Below are 23,302 nucleotides of genomic sequence, written 5' to 3'. Positions count from 1 at the left end.
GATTGTTTTCCTCCCACTTGTTTTTGCCTCCATGTTTAAGGATCCTGGGTGTTTGAATATCAGTAAAATATGGTGAAATGTTTGGAGATACAATGAATAACCACTTTGTGGTGAGAATTAGATGAAGAGATTGGTACCATTTTAACAGGTGTACTTTAAGGTCCAGTCATTTCTGATTTTTACCCCTACCCCGTAGACTTGCACCTCAGAAAAGAGATACTTCTCCTTCAAGATGACCCTTCAAGACTGATACATCATCAGTAGCTGCCAGCAACATTTTCCTAAATAGACAGGACTATCCTGAGGCAGTCTGGCTGCAGACCGTAGATTTCAGACACCCCCTCTTGCAGACCATAACACTGAGACAGTGTCCCTATAGGAATGGAAGTTCCATTTTGTCAGTACAACGTTTCTCTAGTTTTAGATTTTTCGAAATCGAACTTCATTCATAAACAAAGTCTTGCAGTTAGATTTATAAAATAACTCTATAAACATTACAGACGAAACAACATTTCATAAATAAAACAAAGAAAAAGGACAGAAGTCTAACCTGGGGATAAATTATGTATAGACCTGTTTTAGAAGTAGAATTGTGAATGGGCGCTCACTGTACCTTTGTTAGCTTTAGCTAAAACTAACATAGATGTGCTAGCTATGCAATCTTGAATTTCCCTCGGGATTAATAAAGTATCGATCTATCTGTCGGTTAATGTTACTATGTAAGCCATCGTAGCTAAGTTAGCTCTAGCAATGTGAGTGTTAGCAAACAGAACTGAAGCTAATGTAGCTGCATAATTTACATATATAGCTAGGTAGCTGACGTAGCAAGCGAAAGCTTCGTAGATTCATTTGTATATCTATCCTTGAGCTTTGCAAGCTTTAGCTTTTGTTACATTAGCTACGTTATCTATGTAGCTTATGCGGCTAAAAGAGCTACGTAAGCATTTTTGCTAAGTTACAATGTTTTCATAGAGGACAAGCTTTTTTCCTGTCATCAGAGTGTTTACTTGACTTAATAAGATGTTTTGTAATTAGGTTTTGCAGGTCAGGTCAATTTTAATGTTTGGTATCCTGACCCTTACCCTAACATACTGTAGCTTGAAGTTTAATCTGATTTTATTTTGAAAGTTTAGCGTGTGTTTTAGTTCTGACAGATGCGGCATCTCACAGGAACAATCTGAAGGAGAAGGTGTCTGAGCTTTAGTCTTCATCCATGGTAATTGGCAACCAGAAATGGGGGACAATCAGGCACAAAGACATTTTAATACATTGTTAGAGAGCTAGCTAGTTAGCTGTTAGCATACTATGAGTGTTTTTTTAAATGCTTGTTTGAAATGAAAAGACCATAATACATGAAACAATGCTAACTTAAGATAATATTATGGTTTAATTTGAAAATTTGTTTAAAGAAACTACTGGCTAATTTCATTTGTCTCTGGAGCAGCGATCTTGCTGATTGTTCACAAGGCATTCTGGGAGATTTCGTATAACTCTGGAGTGTGCATCTCAAAAACCTCTGTTTTGCTCACTCTACCCCTCTATTTCAACAAAAGTTGGGACACTCTACCCCTAGATGGGAGCATGGTATGAGACAGGATGAAGCAGAAGGGATAAGGTGTGTATTGGGTCAAAGGTCCTCAGTGGGACGCATTCATATCTGAGCACAGAACTGTAAAGAGTTTAGAAAACTACTAAAATTATACCTTCACTTATACCTTCTGCTCAGGTGTACAGATGTGCTGCACAAGTGAGAAACGAAAAGGAAATAAAGCAGGACTTGATGTGCAGGGCAGGGCACTTTTTGACCTGCTAATGAATAAAAGATATAGCATACCTGGCTGATAGTGTGAAGAGTTATTGTCCCATTTTCACTTTGATTGGAACAATACTGTACTAATTGACCCAGGATCCTGTTTAAATACATATAGGTATTTGTTATAGTTATAAATCATGTCTTATAAAATATGTAAAACAAACATTTGTAAAGCTGTTAATGCATTGTTAATGGGACATGCTTTTTAAGAAGTGTACACTTCCATTTAGATAAACAGTAATAATGATTAAATAAACATCTGATTATAAAAAACTTATCTTGTTAAGATATTGTTTATAGACATGTTGATTCATGACTTTTGTTCTGCAGACAGGGATCCTCTTTGAAACGATTCCCTTTTCTAATGTTGGGGGTTGTATGAAACGTGTTATCAAAAGAAACAGTAAATGTTCAATCAGAGACTTAATACGAGTTTAACAATTTATTTTGCAACTAATGTCTTTGGCAGATCGACTCCATCATGATGTCTTCATGTACTTGAAAGGAGTAGTTAAGCCAGCAGAGGATGGGATACCCCCCTCCTATGGAGTGTAGACACCGGTGGTGATGGAAGCATGTAGGATAAGATGAGGAGTAGACTTCTGAGGACACTGATGCGTTAACTTGAAGGTGGTGGTGAAGGGATAGCAGGGAGAAGCTGGACCTGGACAGCGTGGAGATGTAATGGAGGTGGCTGGGGTGGAGGAGGATTACAGCAATTGAACTGCAACAAAAGACTGACTGCGGAGGAGTGAAGAACAGATTTTAAATATGACAGCAGCAGGATTATTGGATCCTGAGAGCTTATGGCAGAATGGGATTGGTAGAGCAGGAAAAGATAGATGTGAATGATTATTAATGAATGAAGGATGAATGGAAATGAAACAGTCTTCTTGCTTTAACTTGTGCCATGCATTATCTCAAGATATATTCACTTGTAAATAAGTAAAGATCTTGAGAAAACATCCAGGGATGGCTTCTTATTATGGAAAACCTGTGCATAATAAAATATATGGATGTATGTCACTTTAGGGCTTCCATACTTTTCTAACCTGTTAAATTCAGCACCAAATACCCACAGTATAAAGACTAATCTGGCAAAATCCAAAGCAAACTGACAAACTTCACTTTAGAGCAATTAGTTTCATATACATATTGTTTAATGTCATTCCTTTTAAAGAAATATCACAGTTGAAAACAAACAAAAACACATCATGTGGTCCTCAGTAAGTAGTACCTGACCACAAACAACAAAAGAAACAGTTCAAGAAAAAGAAAGCTAGTGTGCTGGCTGTGTAAACGGAAAAGCAAGTGTTGCATCTCCCTGTGGTGGTAATGTTATTACAATTTTTAAAAACTACAGTGATTTTGACATGCTTAACAAAAAGTCTCTTGACCATAATCAATAAAATCCCAGCTTTCATCAAGTAATAAGTTTGGCAACATGTACGGTCATTATGTCCTTTTAGTGTTTTAAAAGCATGATTAATAGTAAAATAAGGCTTTTGAACATTATTGGGCAAAGGCATTTCTAGGGTTAAATGCTTTGAAGAGGAATATTTCCAATCTGCATGAAATTCAACTAACACAAACTCTTTTATTCACACTGAGTAGTCTTGCTCTGCTTACAAATGAAACATGAATTTAAAGTGTGCTCTTTAGGCCCTCATTCACATGTTCTATGTGACAAACATGATAAATGTTATTATCCTTAACCCGGTTGGCTTTATCCGCCAGTTCAGGCTCATGATTATAAACAATAAGCGAGTGAATAACACTAAGGTTCAGTGCATTCTCAGAGCAATGTCTATTGCTTTATTCCCTGATGTCATTTGAGCTGGTGATGGTGAAAGAAGTAGTTAGAGCAAAGATGCTGGTTAGATTTACAGCACAAAGAGATGTTAAATAATTAGGAGGACACTTGTCAAAGCTATCTCATTCATAATGAAACTCACGTCACTTACGATCTTGCCAAAAACAGGAGTTAGATTCCCAGCAAAGGGTCAGACAAAGTTGAAATCCTTGAGATTTTTATGGTTTCAACCACAGATTTAGACTCAACTATGAGTTTTTTTTAGTGTCAACAGATTTAGAGTAGGTGTTACTGCTCTACACTAGTCTATTTCTTGTAGAGTTCTCATGATAGTAGAATTTTAGAGTTAGATAAGATGTTATCAAAGAGAACGAACACTTGTTTCAATACTACAGCAATATAAATAGAAGTCCTAGGCACATTATCAGGAGCTCTAAGCACCATCTAAGCTGCACATATGTTTGCAAATTTTCATATGAGTCTAGAAATGTGCAGGAGTTTAAATACAATTAACTGATTGATTCTTCTCAGCCTCTGAGTGGTATGAAATAGATGTTGATTTCTAAAGCAGTGAAGATACAATGGAGATTGTAGCCTATAAAAATATGTAGTGTCAAAGTATTTGACATTATTTTTTTGCTGGCTACAACCTAGAAGATGAACAGCCAAAATCCTCAGCATTCAAAGAAGTTGCATCATCGTCCGCCTTCAGATATGAGAGAGGAGTAGTGTTTATCTCATTTGTGCCTGAAGTGAAGCAAAAAAAAACAAAAAAACAAATCAACTGGTTAGCTGTTTGCTAACTTGTTGAGTTGACAAGAAGAAGAGCAATTGCAACCTACTGGACATGCTCTCATCAATGAATTGATTTTGCTGCTGTGCATGTATACTAGGACAGTGGTCCAGCTAAATCATCTAATCGAGCTAAAACTGTAGCTCCACTTTACTACGCATGTAAACATTTTGAGTGAGAAAATCTGACTTTTGTGTTGACTTAAATCTTAAGGATTAAAACCTCCACCAGCCTCTGCTCTCTCTACCACCTCTGACTGTCTTTCACAGTGTTCTAGCATCAAACTACAAACTTATTTAACATAATCTCAAATCAAATGTGATTTTATGTCACCCAGACAGCCAAATTAAGGCAATCACACCATCGCTCTCTCATGCACCGCTCTCTAAGGCAACTCATCCTCAGCAAAAGACTACTGCCGCAAGAGAAATAAAGCAAATAAAGGATTTGGCAGGTTGTCCTGTTACAATGTTTACAGGAAGACATAACCCCAGAGTCAGATTTGGCACCTGGACTGCACTGCTTTGGGCGAAAACATTCAGGTCTGCAGTTTTGGCATCACATTGTGATTGTGGAAGCAGGACATGATGGGACAAAACTGCAGGAAATGTTACTCCAAAGAAGGTAGAAATCATTGTCTTGGTGTCGTTTCTCCAATGTTTATCAAGCGCTTCATGTCAAATCTTTTTGCTTGGTTTGTTTTCTTGTCCTTGTGGCTTTTCTGTACAGCTGGAGCTCTTTAGTCTCAGTCAGGCCCAAGACAGAAATGATAAAATGAAAAAGGAGATAAGTTTTTTAAAAAATAAATGTTTTGACAACGTGGAGGCTAACAGAAAAACATCCTGAAATATCAGTCAGAAAAAAAAGACAAGAATACGTGAAAGTGGTCAGAAGGAGTTCATGCTCATTGAGGTCCAGTTTGAGTCCACAGCTCAGTTTGCAGCATTCACACAATGTACTGGTACACGTCTGCCTTGCCGTGGTCAGGGGCTGCAAAGGGGCTGAGCCAGGCTATAGAGAACGGATGGCCAAACACCACCTTCATGTTCATCCATTTGGACTTCTTGGCCCAGCGTCTCTCCTCCTTTTTAAGTTGTTCGATACCCTGCAGAGACAAGAGACATGAGACTGTTGGACTGACTAACAAACTCAAAGAAAGCATGAGCTACAGCCTCCTGGTACAGTTATTACTAGACAGTCTAGAATTAAAACATGATGTATTGTCCAGATTTAAGCAATCATTTTAAATGGAAGGATGTCTGGGAAAATATATATAAGAGGAGGTCTCACATTTTAACTGGTGCAGTTTCAGGTGTTTGTCTTTAGCACATGCAAATTTTGAAGTAGTAACAACAGGCAGGACCGTCCTCTACTTTAGAATTTGCAGCTTGCAATTCACCTTGCATTTTAAATATTTAAGAACAACTGTTAAAAGAAAATGAATCTGAGTGCTGCTCCTGAGTTTGTCCTCCTTTTAAAGCTAAATAAACCGTGCAGACACCAGCAGTGAAAGTCAAAGCTGGTGCAGCACATTTTCTACATAGCTGGTGGGATTTAGTGACTTGCTAGAGGGCACTTCAGGAGGATTCATGATGGATAATGATGAAATGTTGCACACAGATGCATTAACTGGGCAAACAGACTGTAGAAACGGATGAAAATGTAACTTGTTTTTAACTCACCGTCTCGTCAGTACAGATGGAGTGGACCTGAGTCCCAAACATGACTGCCGTGAAGATTAGAAAGAGGAGACCCTCGAAGCAGAGGAGGATGAGGAGGATTACTGTTGCTGGTGGGGAGAAGTTACTGCACTCTGTAGAAGGAGTCAGAGCACATGGAGAAACTTATTTATATGTGTGCAAGGATCATTTGCTGTGTAAATTCATAAAACATGGAATTAATTCACCAAGTACATAAACAATACAATCAGTTCAGGAAATTGAAAGGATAAATTCTGGCCACAGCTGCTATAATGTCTGTCTTTTCAAAGGTGTGTTTGCTAAAGTGCTGATCAGTATTTACTTAAGTAGTTGAAAAGGCTTTATTATGCTGTATCTGATCCAGATACAGACAGAGCCTTCTGACCATACTCTGTGCTCATTTCGTAGTATTTTTGCATGTTTCTGGAAGCTTTTGGACACGGATCAAATGTTGCAATAAAGTGGAAGTTATGGGAGCATAGCTGGACTGTGTCAATGGCTGACAGTTTGTGCCAGACAAGCAAAAAAAAAAAAAAAAAAAAAAAGAAGAATTGTTTGGTAAATGACAGAGCATTTTGGGGAGATTGTGTAAGTTGGTTTGGAACTATAAAAACATAAATATGATAAAAGGTCACCCAGACACAGGGACAGAAAATTAAAATAAGACAGCCAGGTGGAAGTTGGAAGAACTGAATGTCAGTTTGAAAATAATGGAGGAGTGGGGGTATGTGTGAGACCATGTGCCCTTGTGGATGGTTTTCTTTTTTGGTAAGATTTATATTTGTGGCTTTTATGCTTTTATGACCGCCATTCTTGTCTTCCATTTGTTGTTTTCTCTTGTCCCTCTTTCTGCTTTCCCTCCACCCCTACCCCTTCCAACCCAAGCTTCGACAGATGTTGAAATCCATCTGCACCTTAAGGGAAGGTTTTCCTCGCCACTGCAATGAGGCTAAATACTGCTCGTGATGAGCTCTTGGTGATCAGTTTTATTTCTTTACAATGATAGGGTACATCAGAAAGTGCAGCTTGGACCATTGGTTCTCGACCTAGAGCCTGGGATCCCCTGGGAGGGGCGCTAAAGATCTCAGGCTTTGCCTGTTCTGAGGTTGCCAAAATTAGATCATAGCAAAACTTTACTCAAATACTTTATACAAGTGTCTTTTGGTATGATAAACATATTTAGACCTATTTTCTTAGGGTTTGTCTATGCAACAATTGACATTGATGTAATTTTTGACAGCAATCTTTCACTTTTTAATACATGTGGGTCTTGATGAGCCTCGTCTATTCTTAGATACAAGTGGGGGGGGTCCAGGGAAAGAAGGTGGAAACCACTGGTCTAGACCTGCCCTCTTTGTAAAGTGTCTTGTGCCAAATTCAGTTATGGATTGGTGCTATACAAACAAAGACTGACTAACCGATTTACATTCGTGACACAGGACAGTGAACAGAGTCAGAAACTGGGGAGAGAGAAAGTCAGGAATGGCATGCAGGAAGGGAACCACAGGCTGGGTTAAAACCCAGGCCTGTACCCAGGCCTTGTAGCGGTAGTTCTGGGTAAATGTACATGAGACTCATGGACAAAACCACTTGGCCACTGGTGCCTCTTGAATGCATTTTTAACATCCATCAAAACTTAAAGAATTCATGGGAGTTATAAGTTATGACAGAGAAATACTGTACATGCACATCTATTTTTTATTTGTAAAGGTGGGATAATTGAACTTTTAATGTTTTCTGTTTTTTTATATTTTCTAACCTAACCAGTCTTGAAAATTTGTCTGACTGAATGTGAATGAGTTCATGACTTACTTGTCCAGTCTTCTTCAAAGCAGAGAACAAAGTGGAATGCTGCCATGATGAGAGCATGGAAGGATATAAGTGCAATATACATCTGGAGAGAAAAGAGGAGAAACAAGAGAAACAAGTTCATGGTTAACATGCGATTCTTAAAAGCAGTGGTTTCAAACCTGGGGTCCAGGCACCCAAGGTTGGGCACCAAAGATCTCACAGGGGGGCATGAGGCCCTGTCTGCTCTGATGTTGTAAAAATTAGATGTACTGTACATGTATTTCTTAATACTCTTGATTAGAAACATGATGTACAACAGCATAATAGGACCATCCTAAAAGATATAAAATAAAGATGATCTGTTAAATTTAAAGGAATATTTCTTTTGAAATATTTAAGATTTTAAAGTCGTATATTTACAAGACACCAAACTAATAATTACAGTTTAATAAGTTAATTTATAAGAAAGAGCCTGAATATTTCAAGTTCAAAAAGTCATACATTTTAACATTATAAACTCTAAAATTTAAAGTTTTTAAGTCATACACACTATATTGTCAAAAGTTTTCGCTCACCTGCCTTGACTCACATATGAACTTCAGTGACATCCCATTCTTAATGCATAGGGTTTAATATGACGTTGGTCCACCCTTTGCAGCTATAACAGCTTCAACTCTTCTGGGAAGGCTTTCCACAAGGTTTAGGAGTGTGTTTATGGGAATTTTTTAACATTCTTCCAGAATCGCATTTGTGAGGTCACACAGTGATGTTGGACAAGAAGGCCTGGCTCTCAGTCTCCGCTCTAATTCATTCCAAAGGTGTTCTTTAACAAATGTTTGTAGAAACAGTCTGCATGCCTAGGTGCTTGATTTTATACACCTGTGGCCATAGAAGTGACTAGAACAGCTGATTTCAATTACTTGGATGGGTGAGCGAATACTTTTGGCAAAATAGCGTATGTATGACTTTTTAAAATTAAAAAAACTGGAGACACCGAACTGTTAACAGAGGTAGGATAACCTGAGTTTAAAGAAGTGTCTCTTCTTAGTACAGATGATAATAATAATGTGATGGTTCTGGGCAAAATAAATAGTATTTTCCTTGATAATCAGGCTCAGTAAGATATATATCAATTCAAAGGCTCTCAAGTAAAGGATCTGTGCAGGGAAACACAGCTTCATCTGACATGATTTTCTTCCACCCACTGTGGGATTTGGACCTAATAATCTCAAACATTCCACATTTTGGTCTTTGTAAATTTATGACTTCTAAGGTAAAAAATTTCAAGGGTTTTTCTCTTAAATTATTGAATTTTAAACATGAATTTTTTTGTTATTTTCCAACAGATGCTCTTTATTATTTTTCTAAGACTGGCCCTAATACACCATTAAAACTAGAATGGCTGTCTAAGGCGGCAGACCCATGCCTAAGCAGCGCCACCGAGGAACTCATGCTCCCATTGATTTCCATGGTGTTCAAAATTTTGAAGTCTGAGAAAAAACAAACCGGTGCACGGATCATCACCAAAATCTAATTGATTCTCCCTGTCACTATCCCAATATTCCCTGAAAGTTTGGTGAAGATACTTCTTTCCGTTCTCGAGTTATCTTGTAACAAACAAACAAAGATACGGAACCCTTCCCATAACCCCCTGCCAATTTCATCAGCGTGGGTAATAACTGTTAAAGATCTGTTAAAAACAGACATAAACCTGTTAAGTAAGTAGGGCTATTATGTTAAGATTTTGTCAATGAAAAAAAAAAGTTTTTTCTTTATCTATTTTTCATTTATTGTTTTTAAAATACTATACTGTTAATTCTTGGGTATGGGTAGTGGGGCTAAGGAAAAAAGGCTGGGAACCACTTCTTTATAACAATTTAAGGTAATAATAATAATAATAATAATAATAATAATAATAAATAATTAGTGCTGTCATGATGCCAGAATGAGAGTTTGATATGATCCTCACAAAAATCAAGTGATACTGATATCCTGTTTTGAAACCACAACAATAAAACAGAACTCACTGGGACCCTTTTTGCATGGCTTGGTTTTTTGCTCTTAAGGGCTTTTTCAGCCGTGAGTCCTTCTATAGAGAGGTGCGTTGCTTTCCAAATGTCCAATCAACTCAATTTACCACAGGTGGACTCCATCAAGGTGAAGAAACATCTCAGCAATGATCAAGAGAAACGGAAGAACCTGAGCTAAATGTCAAGCGTTGTTGCAAAGGGTTGGAATACGTATGTCAATGTGAAATTTCATTTTTTTATTTTTCATAAATTTGCAAAAATCTCCAAAAATTTGTATTCCATTTGTCATGATGGGGTACTGAGTGTAGATTAATGAGAATGTTTTTTTCTCATGTAGCATCAGGCTGCAACATAAGAAAACTGAAAAAGTATGGGGGTCTGAATACTTTCTGAATGCACACAAACAACAAATATACTAGCATGTAGTTTTGTAAAAGGATGCAATCTCCATTATTTCAATGAGTTTGGTGTGGAAAAGCACTAAAGCTAAATCTATTTCACAAGACAGGTGCATAAAAGACAAATGGAGTCCATTAAAAATGCACAAACACTGGCAATGTTTCTGTACAGAAACATTTTCAGTGCAATCTAGACCAGTTTCTTGGGTTTCTGCATTATTTGGAGATCAAAAGGAAGAAATTGGCCGATAATTGAGGTCTTGATCATCTATTTTTGTTACTACTGTATCAAGACAAGTATAAGTATGACTTTATTTTGATAAGAATCATATTCAAGAGTAAAACTCTGGTATTGCAACCCTGCCCTTGTGTAAAGACTCACTGTGAAAAGCACAAAGTATTTCTGGTTGTTCTCTCCCACACAGTTGTTCACCCAGGGACAGTGGTGGTCCATCTTTTTGATGCAGCGTTTACACACACTGTGGACATAAACAGAAAAGAAAACACTGGAGGTTAGTTGTGAAATTCTGAGGCTGTGAAAGAAGACCAATCTCACAAGTCGCCTGTACATCAGAAATCAGAAAAAGATTTCAAGCGAGGTTCAGTCAAGCGCTGAAGTTAGAGACTAAAAGAGTAGTAGACTTTCTGTTTGTGTCAGGAATTTATCAATCATGCAGAATTGTAGCTGGTTGAAAACTCAAGTCACGATAAACCATCTGAAAGTGCAGAAGCTGTGAACAATATGAGTGATTTGTTTACACATTTTCTGAAGGGATTCTATATTTATAAAGCTGTCACCCAGTGTGTGATATATTACTCTTGTGATTCATTAGAGACAAGTGTATCATCCAGACCACCCACCAGGATGACTCACCATATTCAGCTAAAAGAAAATCTTGTACGTCATTCACTGTTTTTGCCTCTGGGACAGAGTGACTCATTCGCTTTACAATTCAATTACACTGCGCTGATTTTGTGCTTTTCATGCCTCGAGATCCCTGAGAAACCACTGAGCTGCCACAGAGGGAAATCCTTATTATCAAGCTGTGAATAGTCTGCAGGGAAATGCTACTGCTGCTATAAAAAAAAAACTGACGAAACACACACAGGGGAGGCAGGAAAAAAAACACAGAAAAAGAAAGAGAGGAGTCCCCAGAGGAGCGATGCATTCCCCTCTGTTCTCTCAGTGTAGGTGCAGATTTCAGCAGAACACTCTACCTGCACGGGCACACGGTTTAAAAGTTGCAGAGTTTGCAGTGGGAGTTGCAATCTTTCTTACAATCTACACATTCACAGGGAGTGTGGTGCTGTACCTGCAGTGGTGAGCTCTGTCGGGCTTGATGCTGCAGCACTTGGGACATTTGTACACCACCTGTCCTGGTTTTAGCTGCAGGCTTTCAATGAACTCTTTGGTGGCATTTCCTTTCGGCACAGCTCCCTGAGAGAATCAGACAGAGAAACAAAATATGGATTAATAAATGCACTTGTTACATCCAGACTGAAATACACTACTGCTTCTAAAAACTGTAGTTTCTGTTGATGTAGAGCAGCCATTCCCAAACGTCAGTATGCCAGTTGGAAACCTGATAATCTTCTGTTGCCAACCAAAATCTTCCTACAACCCAAAAAAAAAGACTCGAAGTATTCATCTCCATGTTTTATTTCATAAACAGAGACTTTCACTAAAAGCATCCCCTCAAATGCACTCCTGCTTGGATAAAGATACACTACGGTGTCACAGTTAAATTGGTGTTGAATTAACTGGTGACTTTCCTGAATATGTTCTACAAATTTGCCTTTAGAGGACCCTCATTTAAATCAATAAAAACAAAAATAAAATCACTTTAAAACATTCTTCTTCACTGCTCACTTTCCAAACACAACAGTCTACCAGTGCTATAAGAGACATTAATATAATTAGGAAAGCATTTGTAGAGTAAAAAAGTCAATTAATGAGCGACTGTTATTTCTATTGTTTTAAACTGGCATTAGTAAAGTCTTAAAATGTTAATTTTCTATTATGCATATTTTTAAACCTACTGTGTGACCCCACAAACTGTTTTCTATGTTCACAAAAGCTCTTTAATGTCAACACAGATTTCTAAAAAGTAATATCAATTAAACAAAAATATGTAAGATAAAATCAGTGACTGCATGAACATTCACCCCCCTTAAAGCAACTGACCTAATTCAACAGAGGTCCAACCAACTGGTGCAAATAGTCTCCCAATTAGGGACATGGGGATCACCTGAGTGCAGTGAATGTGTCTCAGGTGATTCTAATATAAAGACACCTGTGTCTGACACTGGTTAATCAGTATTCCTGGCAACCATTACACCATGACAACAAAATAACACTCCAAGAAAGCCAGAGAAAAGGTTATTAAAAAGTATAAGTCAGGGATGGATACAAAAGAATTCCAAGGCACTGAAAAAGAGTTCAGTGAAATTCATCACGAAGATATGGAAGGGAGAAAGGACATGTGTAGATCTGCCTAGATCAGGCCATCCTCACAAACTGAGTGACCGTGCAAGAAGGACACGAGTCCAAGAGGCCATCAAGACACCTATAACTACTCTGAAGGAGTTACAAGCTTCAGCAGCTGAGATGGGAGAAACTCTGCATACAAACACCTGTTAGGCAGGTTCTTCACCAGTCCAAGCTTTATGGGAGAGTGGTAAAGGAAATACACTGTTGAAGAGAACTCAGATTAAATCTTGACTAGAGTTCACCAAAAGGCATGTGAGAGGCTCCATTGTCAATTGGAACAAAGTTCTTTGGTCTGGTGAGACCCAAATGATGCTTTTTGGCTACTGGACAAGACGATATGTTTGGCAGACACCAAATACCGCACATCCACACAAACACACCATTCCCACTGCACTGTGGTGGCAGCATCATGCTGTGGGGATGCTTCACGGGCAGCTAGGGGTGGCTAGGAAAGGTAGAGGGTAAAATGAATGTGGTAAAATATAGAAAATCCTGGAAGACGATCTCATTTAGTTTTCAAGTGGGCTACAGCTTGGGGGAAGATTTATTTTCCTTCAAGACAATGCCCCAAAGCAAACAGACAAAGCTACACAGAAATGGTTTAAATACAACAAGGTGAATGTTCTGGAGTGGCTGAGTCAAAGCCCAGACCTCAATCCAACAGAGAATTTGCAGAGAAGTGTGGAGAAAAATTGCAGTGTCCAGATGTGCAAGCCTGATTGAGACCTATCCACACAGACTCAGTGCTGTGATTGCAGCCAAAGGTACATCCACAAAATACTAAATTAAAGGGGATGAATACATATGCATTACATATTTTATTTAACTGAAATCAATTTGTAGAAATCCATTTTCACTTTCACATTAAAGAGGGTTTTTGTCAAAAAGCCAAATTACACTGACCATGACTGATTTATAAAATACTTTGTAATACTTTGAAAGTCACTGTATGTGACACATAACAGTAATGTCACCTGCGACACATGATGTGCATGAAACCAAATTTTGCAGACCCTACACCACCATGTAACTAGAAAATTTTAGTTTTCATATTTTAGTTTTGACCCATCAGTTCCAAAAGTTACTCTTCACCAGTTAATGTTTTGTGATATGTGTTACTGAAGTGTTTCAAGAGTCTAGGAGACTGTATCAGCCTTAGCTTTCTGTAAGGTAACCAAGGGTTGTGACTTACAGGGTCTGTGCACATCGCCTTGGCATGAGAGGCAAGGGCGAGGAAAGCGAGGCCGTTGAACAGCACCCCGTTGAAGAGGCTGTAGGCGATGTTTTTGGCGGGCAGTAGCATCACAAACACCACCACAAACTCGGCGTAGAAGACCAGGAGCCAGGTGATGACGCCGCACACGATGCCGCAGCCGTCGCGGATGAACCACATGGTGTCAGAGCCAGTGCGAGGCGGAGGAGGGGCGCAGTGCTCGGGCTTCAAGTAGCCGGCTTGCCGCTCGATGTCCCTGGTGCGGTGCGCCGGGCTCTTCATCCTACAAAACCCTTGACTCCAGCCGCATACTGTGAGGTGTGAGGAGAGACAGATGGAGAGGAAGAGGGGGAGCGGGGAGAGGAATATAAAAGAAGGGAAGAATTAGGTCAGAGGAAGGATGAAAACCAACAATAACATTAAGTTGAAACTGATCTGTCATGCTTTGCTTCATTAGATTTGATTAAAAAAGCTAGACAACTGGAGCTATATTCCCTGTTAAACAAATATTGCTTTGTTCAAACAACTCTGTGTTATCTGTTGTTTATTTTCTTGCTGTCTTGTCGATTGGTTTAGTTCTCCCTCTGTCCCACCTTCTTTGCAAACTCAGTCAGGGTTGATGGCTGGCCACACTGAGTCTGCTCCTGCTAAGAGATTCCAGCCTATTAAAAGGAAATATTTTGTTCCTGTCACTGTTGAACTACTTATGAATTAATGTTGATTAACTGAAAATAGAGGAAGAGAGTCAAAAGGAGAGAGTCAGGTTCACAAAGTCATGTAGGTAAATAAAGATTATATTGTGTGATTAATGTTAGACTCAAGTTTATGAGAGCTTTTAATGAAATTAAAGTTGTATACACCAAAGGACTTTAATTAGGATTAGTAGTAAATACAGAATAAATACAGCCTCTTGTTCTGGATCATCTTTGTGTCCCTGCCGAGGCCACATTCAAACCAACGCCCTTGATGTAAACAGAGGTTAACAGGCAGAGGAAGGAGACAGCAGGATAACGTCAGAAAGTAGGTAAAGGAGTGGAAAAATTAGGCGTGATAGCAGCAAATTTTGATGGCTTGCAATCTATCAATTATCACAAAATCACTGTATTGTGAAATTATTGTTATCTGAAGACAATCATGGCGCACTGCGCTATACCATATCGAATAATTTCATATAATATTGTATTGCATCGTATTGAATCAATTTATGTTGTATGGTATGGTGGAGGTGGAGTTCTCCCTCAAGGTGGGGAGTCTTTGCCCAAAGTGAAGGATTTCAAGTATCTCAGGTTTTTGTTCACAGGTGAGGGTAGAACTGACTGCGAGACTGACAGTTGGGTTGGTGCAGCATCAGCAGTACTGCAGACGTTGTACCATTGTGGTGAAGAGGGAGCTGAGCTGGAAGGCAAAGCACTCAATTTACCGGTTGATCTTTGTTCCTACCCCCACCAACCAAAAGAATGAGATTGCTGGTTCAAGTGGTTGAAATAACATTCCTCAGCCTTAGAGATAGGGAGAGGAGCTCTGACATCAGGAGGGACCTTGAACTTGACCCGCTACTCGAACGGAGGCAGCTGAGTTGGTTGAGGCATCTGATTAGAGTTCCTCCTGGTTGCCTCCCTGTGGAGGTCATCTCGGTACACCAAACTGGAAGAAGACTCCAGAGCACAGCCAGGACTCACTGGAAGGATTATATATTTCACCTGGCCTGGGAATGCCTTGGAATTCCCCAGGAAAGCTTGAAAATCTAATTGTGTTCCAGTTCTACCCACTGTTCTCTCTAATGAAAGCCTAAAATGCTGAGAGGCCTTAAGGCCCAAAAGGCTAAAAATAAAGAAAAACTCAGGAGGAGGCATCACCTGAAGGAAAAATACTGACTCAATGAGCCCCAAAAGACCAAGAAAAAAACATACAATGGAAGTCGTAGCTTGAATTTTATTTCTGTTTTAAAAAATGCTTGGGTGAACACAAAACAGTCTTCAGCTGTTTGTAGGTGATCAAGCAATAAAGTAGGCGAGGTTGACTTAAAAAAAAAAAAAAAAAATCAAAAAAAGGTCTGAACACCAAAATTAGGCCAGACATTTCTGCGGATAACACAGGTGGGAATCAAACAGCTTATTCTGGGTTAAAGGCTGGACCTCTGAGCCTTTCTTCTCACTTAAACCTGAGCTTAAATGAGTAAAATCTGATTGCTTGGACATTCCTGAGGAATCATTCTTTCCATTAGGCTTACCTTGAAGATAACCTCATCCCACTTTTATGTCCATTTTAATTAGGCCTTGGTTGGTGACCCTGCCAGTTAATTGTGACTCCTTCGAGAGCAGGAGGTTAATCAGATTACAAACGATACAAGAGCTTTTCTACAGCATGTTCTCCAGGAAATTAATCAGCATCATTTCCAGATTAACTAACATGTCTCACGGCCAATTACAGCTCAAAGACCAATTACCAGACTTCTCTCTCTACACAGCAACACAACCACTTGGCCTCTACCTATTAAAAGGTCAACCTGTGTGGGACCGCTGAGACTAGAGAGGTTCTGATTACTCAACGTGAACAATTTCCTCCCAGTTCATTTCAGCCTGTCAGATCCAGTTTGTATTGCCTTGACATGTTTTGACTTTTAAGTTCCTGCAGTTTTCCTCCAAAGAGTCACATGATGCTGCTGTGACGTATCTTATCAGCTGATCTGTTACAGGTGTGGTCTTCATGTCTTGATTAACAGGACAACCACATCCCTGCTGCCTGGCAGCTTCTGGAGGACTGCATCCCAGGTGTGGGGCGACGTATCAGCCCCCTTGTCCCTGTTCCTAGTCCTATGGGCTGAAGTCATTCAAGACAGGGAGATGACACCTGCATTAGATCAGCTGATAAAACACATCACAGCAACATCAAGTGTTTTCTGAAGAACATTTTGTCAAGTGTCCATTCAAGAGCAGAAAAAATTCAAAACAAAAAAAAGGATTATCAGTTGAATGGAGGTCTGAATGATGCCTGATGGGTTTTGGCTTTCACAGAAAAGCATCAAGCAGATTTGACACTCAAGTAGAGATTTTTTAATTGCGACTGCTATTAGCAGCACTTTATCAAGATATCTAAAGAGATGCATAAATCATTATCAAAATACCAGAGGAAGTCTTGAGCACCAATAACAGTCTGCATGTTTAATGTTGTCCATTAGGTCTTTGTAATGCATACACTAAATCCTGCTAATGATCAGTGTAGCTCTGACTACAACTGTAATACAAAAAGAAATACTTCCTATGCTATAACTAAAGATTTCTGAACACAAACATTTCTATTATATTCTTTTATGATTATATAGTGGAAGTTTCACTTCTATCAGTTGACACTTGCATCCTTCTTGGCCAGGCTGCACACTCATCTTTGCACCTATAACATATCATTATGTTAACACTGTGAGCATACGACTCATGTCATGACTCATCATATCTTAACAAATACCCTGCCTTTATGGTGTATGAGCACCACAGCAGAATCAATACAGTGTGTTTTACAGAAAGCCTTAAAACTATGAATTAAGTTTATAAATATATCATGTTTTGCTGAGAACAAGGAGGGAAGAACAAAAAATTGAGCTAAAAAGGGATGATAAAAGTCAACACAAACCCTGCCAAGGTTTATATAATTAGCACAAGGGAACAGAAGCTGGTAAATCACTAGAATCAGCAACTTTTCAATAGCAGTCAAACAAGGACGTCATTTAGAAAAGGAAATAGCTCATGTCATTTATTTCTGAACAAACCAGCATGTATCCATTTATTATTTATTTAGCTGTTCTGGCAACATGTCTGAATCCTTGGACAAACACCCTCGAACCGATTGTCTGGATAAAGTAAGCTGTCTTGTTGGGTATGGTACACTTTTTAAAGATTTAGTATCAGCCCTGTTTGTAGATTTTTGACCCTTTGACCGCAGGTGTCATCTCACAACAGGAGTCTGGGACAGCGGGAGGTCAGGTTGGAGTCCGCTCAGTCTGTGTATCACATTCATGACAGGTCTGGGATTACTAAAACCATCTGTCTCGGTTTAGGGTGCTGCTGCTTTACTGTTTCCATTTTTATCTTCTTTCTCCTCTAACCTGACTAAGGAAAACTTTCCAACTATTTTAGCTCATCCAGCTCAGCTGTTACGGTAGTTTTTTATTCCTTTATACTGATACGTTTCTCTTATTAAGTTTCTTGGAAGGAGGAGTGCTTCTGTTACCTTTGGTTTCCCATTCTTTGTTTTACTTTTATCTTTATCAAGCAGCAACAGTAATGGAAAAAAGAATCTTTATGCTCAGCAGTAACCCTGATTCTGAAACTTAACACTGCTGCTAAAAAGTTGTCAAAAACTGAAACAACTTCTTCACTTAAAAGGGTTAAATGTGATACAGTCTTAATGATCAGTAATACTGGAATGAAGTGAAACTTTTTAAAAAAATCATCTATTTAATAAGACAGGTGCACTGAAGAGAAATAAATCCATCAAAATATGTATGCAAACTCCTGCATGCAGTCTAAAAATGTGCAAACACATGTGCAACATTTCTTTATCAAAAGGTTACCCATGTTTTTTTGTTTGTTTGTTTTTTTTCAATGTAAGAGTTTGCTTGTGATTTTTAATGACTGAAAACAAGAAATTGGGTGCCTTTGAATTTTTTTTTTTTTTTTTTTTGCTGTTTTCTTGAACAGTTTTTTTCTTTTTTTTAACTTTTACTGTTATCGTATTAAAGTTTAAATTCCTAATACTGTAACAAACCTAGCGAAACTAACGAACTGGTTTCCAGTGTGTCACTAGAATGAGTGTATGTCAGCAATGCTTGTCAGTATCAGAAGCCTTTTAACCCAAAATTTTTCATCAGCTTTAAATCCAGGCTTATCTGAACTTTACTTTACTGAACAGAAACTAAACTATTAAACTACCCTTTATATTTTCAGCTCTTTAAATTGTGAATAGTTAAATTGAGACCATTTTTATTGAAGTGTAAAACCAGTGACAGCTCGCTGACGAGGATTTTGACTATCTGGTCACGTGGGTATTAATCATGATTCAGCCGGGGGGAGAGGCACGTTTCTAGAAAAACTTGTTTCTTAAAGGGGTGGGGGGGTACAGAAAGTCTGATAATGACTTACAATTATGTTAGCTGAAACCCAAGATGTGTTTTACTGAAAATGCAGGTGACAAGAGCAGGAAATGAAATAAAACTGTTGTAAAAAAAATTTCAGGACAACAGACGTCTCTCAATAAGTTTCTATTTTTACAATAAAAATAACTCATTGACTTCACTGTTATGAGGAAGTTTTATAAAATAACTGTGGTATGGTATCCACAGGGGTTGATCAGGCTTCTGCTACACTGTTAAACTGTTCACACTTACAGGTAAATCACAGCTTGACTCTTAAGACTATGGCACAATATTTGCTGAATTACAAAGACAGCAACGATTCAACAGAAGCCCCCAAAATATCTTTCTTATAGCAGAAAATGTTTTACAGGTGGAGACAGAGACACAACATTTTTTGAGCAGTGTGGGTTGCAGCAAATTATGGTTTCCTTAACCTCCTACAACCCTGCATCCTCACATGAGGACATTACATTTTCAGATCCCTGCACCATTACTCTAAATTTTGTTTAACTTAGCCCTGTTAACCTCAGTTGTGGACACTTGGTCTGCCATCTTGTGGTCACAAAAGCACACAACAATTATCAGTGTATATTAAAGATGGCTGCCATTCCCAATAAAAAATTCTATGACCATTTGAAACTTTTTAATTTATGTTTAGTAAGGTTTAGACTGTGATGTGGCTGATATGATCAACAGTAACAAGCTACACCGCTAAACATCAAGTACTCGTATGAGGACACTGGGACTTTGTTTTTGTTTTATTGTTAAATATGGCTTGGGAAGGTTGTTGAAGTAAACCAACAGTTTTCAAGTAAAAGTGAGCATAAATATTTTTGCACCACTTTAATAAATAGGTGGTTTTGCACCTGATTGGGTGAATGTTCCATACTTTGTAACATAATGTTATCTTTACTGTGTTACAGTAAAATAAACCCACTGTCCTCATATGAGGACATTATCAAAAAGCTACATTTTAAAATAAAATGTTAAGTTTTACTTATCAGGTCCTACTTATCCAAAATAACAAGAATAAATTTAAAAAATGCCCCAAAAATAAAGGCTTGTGTTTCAGGAGGTTAAAGCTCCTGTTAGAAACTTTTGGTTTTGTCCTGCTCATGTAAGTAGTGAAGTAAGCATTCACTACTCTCTTCTTAGTACTCTCATAGAATTTTGTCTGTGAAAAATCTTTAAACATTAAAAAAGGTCTGTTTTATGAAGCTTCAGTTTCTCACTTCACCTGACACCTACCCCCATCCCAGTGGCTTAGGACATTAAAAATAAATTCATAGAAACAGTCAGTCTCCCTGCTGATGATCTTTTGTTTCTGTGGGTCAAACAGAGGTGTTCATATTCATTTCAGTCTTTTTCATAACTAGAAGGAAAAAAATTCACAGGGGCTTTAAGGAATGAAAATGGCAATTAATTTCTAGATTGGTCCTTTAGTCCAACAAATACAGTAATGTGATTTTTTAAAAATCAATACTTTGTCATCTGAAGGGTTTTAAAGCTTACAGTCTGTGATGTTTCAGAACTTAAACCTAAAAGCACATTGATTTTGTAAATAAAAAACGGTACATGGGAAAAGAATGAACTCAAGAAGAATTGCAAGCAAAGTCCTGCACACTGTCAAGTTTGCACAAAAGCAATGTAATAGTGGGCAGGTGTTAGCTTGCAATGTTTGGTATTAAAAACAAGAAACACAGGATGTCTAGGACATGTACTTGTTGGTGTCCACGGGATAAGAAGATATTATTATTTGGTTATTACTAGTGCCACATTAGATATAAAATACTAGTGTCATGACAGCCCTTTACGGTATTACAATGAAAACACGTGAATGACAATTCTGGGGTGCACGGTTTTAAAATGTAGGGTGAAAAACAGCACCTTAATGTATGTTAGAAGACTTAAAAGGTTTTTAAGATGGACCAAAATCTATGAAGTGCACTGGAGCAGGACTAATTCATGTCAGTCTGTTGTCTGCCAAACTGACCTCTAACCTTCCTGTCAATAGGCAAGCAAAGAAGAAATTAGCATTATGTAGTAATTTCCAGAAGTGCTTTCACAATAAAACCGACCAGGAAGTCACTGTCATCTGAAGCAGGATATCTAGACTTGTGTTCCTTTAATAGCTGATACTGACCAGTGAACTTTACTATTTAGCGCTTTTCGTGGTTTCTGAAACACCTACCTCGCTCTCTCCTGTCGTCTCAGAAGTTTCTTGAGGTCCTTGTGTAGTTTCGAGTCTTAATAACTTAAAACAGTCCAAACAGAGACCGTCTCCTGCACCGCTATGTCTGTTAGCTCTGTCCCGGCTAACCTCACTGATCTGCGGGCAGCTGCTCTCCACAGCTGCGCGGCTCGGCTCCAGCTTTCACAACCACCTCGGTTTCGACGACTTGTTAATTCACCTCTTCGTATGTTAACTAGCTACACTGACTGACGGACCGAGCCCTTCTGCTGACCGGTGACTAACTACTCTGGTGCTTCCGTCTCTGTTGATCCAGAAGCTTTGCGGGAAGCAGGGCAACACAACGCAGGCAGAGCCAACCAGGAAGTCCGATACTCTCTTCTGCCTGACCGTGGGATTGGGTGCCCAGCGCGTAGTCTTACAGGCATCACTTTCACTCAGACTGTTCAGCCACAGAGTTTAAGGACACTACTTGGAAAAAAACTAATACGTTCAAGTTAGTTGAACAACTTTATCTTGGATATAATGACTCAGGAAAGCTTCATACTGAGATTAAGGTTATTCTTAAAGCAAAGGCCATCCTTTCTAATCAAGGTCTCAAGTACAAGGGAAACAGAACAAAAAGGGTTTGTTCCGAGGTTATTCAAGTTAACCAAAACTAGCCAAATAACTAAAACTAAATGTAGCAATCATGGTAGTTAACTGAAACAAAACAAATATTAGGCTTTTCAAAAAAGGAAAAGATAAAACTACACCTTAATTCTGTGTTTAAAAATGAACTAAAATTAAAAAAACAATATAGGCAATTGTCAGTCTTTGACACAAGCATACTGACTGGCATGTACATCCAAGCCCTGAGAGTGTAAAATAAAGAATGAAGATGACATAACACAACGGTTAATTTTGGGTCTTGAGATGTATTTCAACAAAACATTTGAAGAAAGAAAATGAAAAGTGAGGAGTAGCCTGTTTGGATGTGTTTTTTAAATTTATTCAGGAGGTTTACTTTTCTGGACCTTTTGGGTCTCACTAACTAACACTAAAACTAATAAAAAAAAACTGAGATGAAAAATATGGGGAAAAAGCCCCAACTAAAACTTACGAAACAGTATTAGGGCCACTGAAAAAAAAAAAATTTGAGACGAAATTTTTTTTTTGACTTGTGAAAAAAAAGTCAGAATTCTGAATTCTGAGATTAAAGTCAGAATTCTGACTTTTTTCTCACAAGTGAAAAAAAAAAATTCGTCTCAAAATTTTTTTTTCAGTGGCCCAATACTCTTCCGTACATCACAGTTTAGGAACAGTGATTAAAAATCTGATCCCACAACAGGCCTAATTCATTAGCATAAAAAGCCCAGTTTGCAGACATAACTACCTGAAAGTCATAACCCAGGGCTAAATGAGATTCATTTAAAAATCCGTGTTCCTGCAGAAGTTGAAAAATCTGAACTGAGAAATCAGAGCCATATTTCACGATGAAAAACACAATTGAATCTTCGTGCAATGCAATCACAATGAGAAAAAAATGAAACAATTAGTCTTTAACAGACAGAATTAGAAACTTCACTGAAAGTTGTGTCTTTGCTCTAAATAGGCAACAAGACCAAAGTTATATATATTTCATAAACATAGTTAATGTGATATTTGAATAGTATCAAAGTTTGAAGAGTGTTTGATATTTATTCTGTATTTACTCTGGGTGACTTAATAATTCACACCTTTAGAGTTCTTAGTTGGTGTTTGAGACTGGCTGCCCCGGTTGGGCGGTGTCTTGAATGCTTTATATGATTGTGACAGAGCGGGACATACGGGTAAGCAAAGCGGACAAGCAGCGACGCGCTCTCAAAACGAAGAGCTATTGAGGAGAGAACTCAGGAAATATGAAGTTGCGATGAAACTTAAAAATGTTTTTGCTGTTGGACAAAAATGGCTGTTCAAGAG

General features: G+C 38.4%; 1 protein-coding gene across 1 annotated transcript; it reads right to left on the bottom strand.

Moving 5' to 3' along the window:
- Positions 1-2,956: 2,956 nt before the first annotated feature.
- On the bottom strand, positions 2,957-21,700 carry zdhhc3b (zinc finger DHHC-type palmitoyltransferase 3b). The gene is made up of 7 exons (XM_041810011.1): positions 21,362-21,700; positions 14,022-14,353; positions 11,652-11,776; positions 10,721-10,817; positions 7,932-8,013; positions 6,102-6,232; positions 2,957-5,524 (listed from the first exon to the last, which is right to left on the bottom strand). The coding sequence occupies exons 2-7, from the start codon at positions 14,322-14,324 to the stop codon at positions 5,366-5,368; spliced, it is 897 nt and encodes a 298-aa protein (XP_041665945.1). The 5' UTR covers positions 14,325-14,353; positions 21,362-21,700; the 3' UTR covers positions 2,957-5,365.
- Positions 21,701-23,302: the final 1,602 nt, after the last annotated feature.

The sequence above is a fragment of the Cheilinus undulatus genome, linkage group 16 (genome assembly GCF_018320785.1).
Source record: "Cheilinus undulatus linkage group 16, ASM1832078v1, whole genome shotgun sequence".
NCBI lineage: Eukaryota > Metazoa > Chordata > Actinopteri > Labriformes > Labridae > Cheilinus > Cheilinus undulatus.
The sequence above is the reverse complement of the archived record's forward strand: the minus strand, read 5'-3'. Positions and strand labels throughout refer to the sequence as shown.

Bases quoted from the DNA above. Each gene is read 5' to 3' on its own strand.
- zdhhc3b (XM_041810011.1), bottom strand. From the start codon at position 14,324: ATGAAGAGCCCGGCGCACCGCACCAGGGACATCGAGCGGCAAGCCGGC. The intron at 10,818-11,651 runs GTACAGCACCAC...TTATGTCCACAG, and splicing joins GACAGAGCTCACCACTGCAG to TGTGTGTAAACGCTGCATCA. The intron at 6,233-7,931 runs GTAAGTCATGAA...CTCCTTCTACAG, and splicing joins CTTTGAAGAAGACTGGACAA to AGTGCAGTAACTTCTCCCCA.